This window comes from Choristoneura fumiferana, unplaced genomic scaffold (assembly GCF_025370935.1).
Source record: "Choristoneura fumiferana unplaced genomic scaffold, NRCan_CFum_1 Sck3bRy_321;HRSCAF=519_pilon, whole genome shotgun sequence".
NCBI classification, from domain to species: domain Eukaryota; kingdom Metazoa; phylum Arthropoda; class Insecta; order Lepidoptera; family Tortricidae; genus Choristoneura; species Choristoneura fumiferana.
Genome location: NW_027412978.1, coordinates 1 through 1,450, shown reverse-complemented (window position 1 = coordinate 1,450; position 1,450 = coordinate 1). Strand labels below are relative to the sequence as shown.

The 1,450-nt window shown below is 35.9% G+C and overlaps 1 protein-coding gene across 1 annotated transcript; it reads left to right on the top strand.

Moving 5' to 3' along the window:
• Positions 1 to 562: 562 nt before the first annotated feature.
• Positions 563 to 1,432, top strand: LOC141445074 (uncharacterized). The gene has a single exon (XM_074110848.1). The coding sequence runs from the start codon at positions 563 to 565 to the stop codon at positions 1,217 to 1,219; it is 657 nt and encodes a 218-aa protein (XP_073966949.1). The 3' UTR covers positions 1,220 to 1,432.
• The last annotated feature ends 18 nt before the right edge of the window (positions 1,433 to 1,450 follow it).

Below are 1,450 nucleotides of genomic sequence, written 5' to 3'. Positions count from 1 at the left end.
ATAAGTCTAATGGTCTAGAACTGTTAAGTAGCTTATTTAAAGTTCAACAGTCGGGACTCGGGACCCATTTAAATCTTGACCAGCTCAAAAATCCTTAGTAATGGGCCCCACTGTTGAACTTTAAATTAGCTACATAACAGAGTTCTAGACATAGACTTATTTTCTTCTTTTCTTTTTAAGGCAGTCTGGTTTTAGATTTTTTAATTTGCCTGTTTGTTTGTACGCGCATCACATAAAACCTGCTGGACGGATTTTAATGAAACAGTTATTACTTATAGTCCGAGTAATATTATAGGGTACATAATAATTTGCTCAAGCGTGTGCTGGGTGCGATTGTCATCAATACGTTAATTTGATTGAAATGAAATTTGGGCGAATTGTTGTGCGCACGCCGAGATGTAAAATTATTAGGTGTATGTGTGTTATTACTATAAGATAAGGGGGGGTTAAGATTTTGCATGCCGAATTGGGGCAGAACAAACATGACATGTACCTATGTAATATTTGTAACACCTGTGTATGTTCCTGCGAAATAAATAATTTCATTGCATTTCATCGTATTATGTTTTCTTGGTACAGATTTCCTGCTGATCCTGTTATTTGTGATCGTTGGATTGCTATAGTACGACTCAGTCGAGAAGAAAGTTGGTGGAAACCAGGAAAACGCAGTGTTATATGTTCTGCTCATTTCGATGCTAGCAACTTGTATTTTACTAAAGGTGGTTTGAAAAAATTGTGTAAGGGAGCTGTACCACAAAACGCGTTATTTTTATCATCAACACTACCAGACAACATTTCTGACAATAATACGATGACTGCAGAACCAAGCACATCAGCTCCAGTTGACAATTCTAACAATAGTGCTTTAGCTGCAGAACCAAGCACATCAGCTCCAGTTGTCAATTATAACAACAGTGCGGTGGTAGCTGCAGAACCAAGCACATCAGTTGCAGTTGACGAAGCAACCGTTCTAACTACCGGTAATGAAATTCGACCACTAGATGACTTTGCCGACATTGATTATATTTTTGATACACCGAGAAAGGTAAAGCTTAAAAAGGAGCTTCATAAGCAAGCTATTTTACAATTAAAACATGCGAGAATAATTAAAACCTTGCGTGAAAAGTCTCGTCGTTTAAAAAAAGCTAATAAAAACTTAAAAAGCATTATCAAATTTTTAAAGCAAGAACGGTTCATTGATAATGATAAATGTAAATAATATTCTCAGTAAAAATGTTGTTGCAGCAGATTTATTAAAAATGAAAAGAAAACTATGCCAAAATATACGAACTCAGGAAATTCTGTTTAACATTAAACTTTTATTCTCCATCTGCATATAATTACGTGAGGAGTAAATTTAGCACATTTTTGCCACATGCCAAAACTTTAGGCAAATGGTATCGCAACATCGATGGTGATCCAGGCTTTACTGAAGGAAGGAGCGTTCACT

Bases quoted from the DNA above. Each gene is read 5' to 3' on its own strand.
- LOC141445074 (XM_074110848.1), top strand. From the start codon at position 563: ATGTTTTCTTGGTACAGATTTCCTGCTGATCCTGTTATTTGTGATCGT.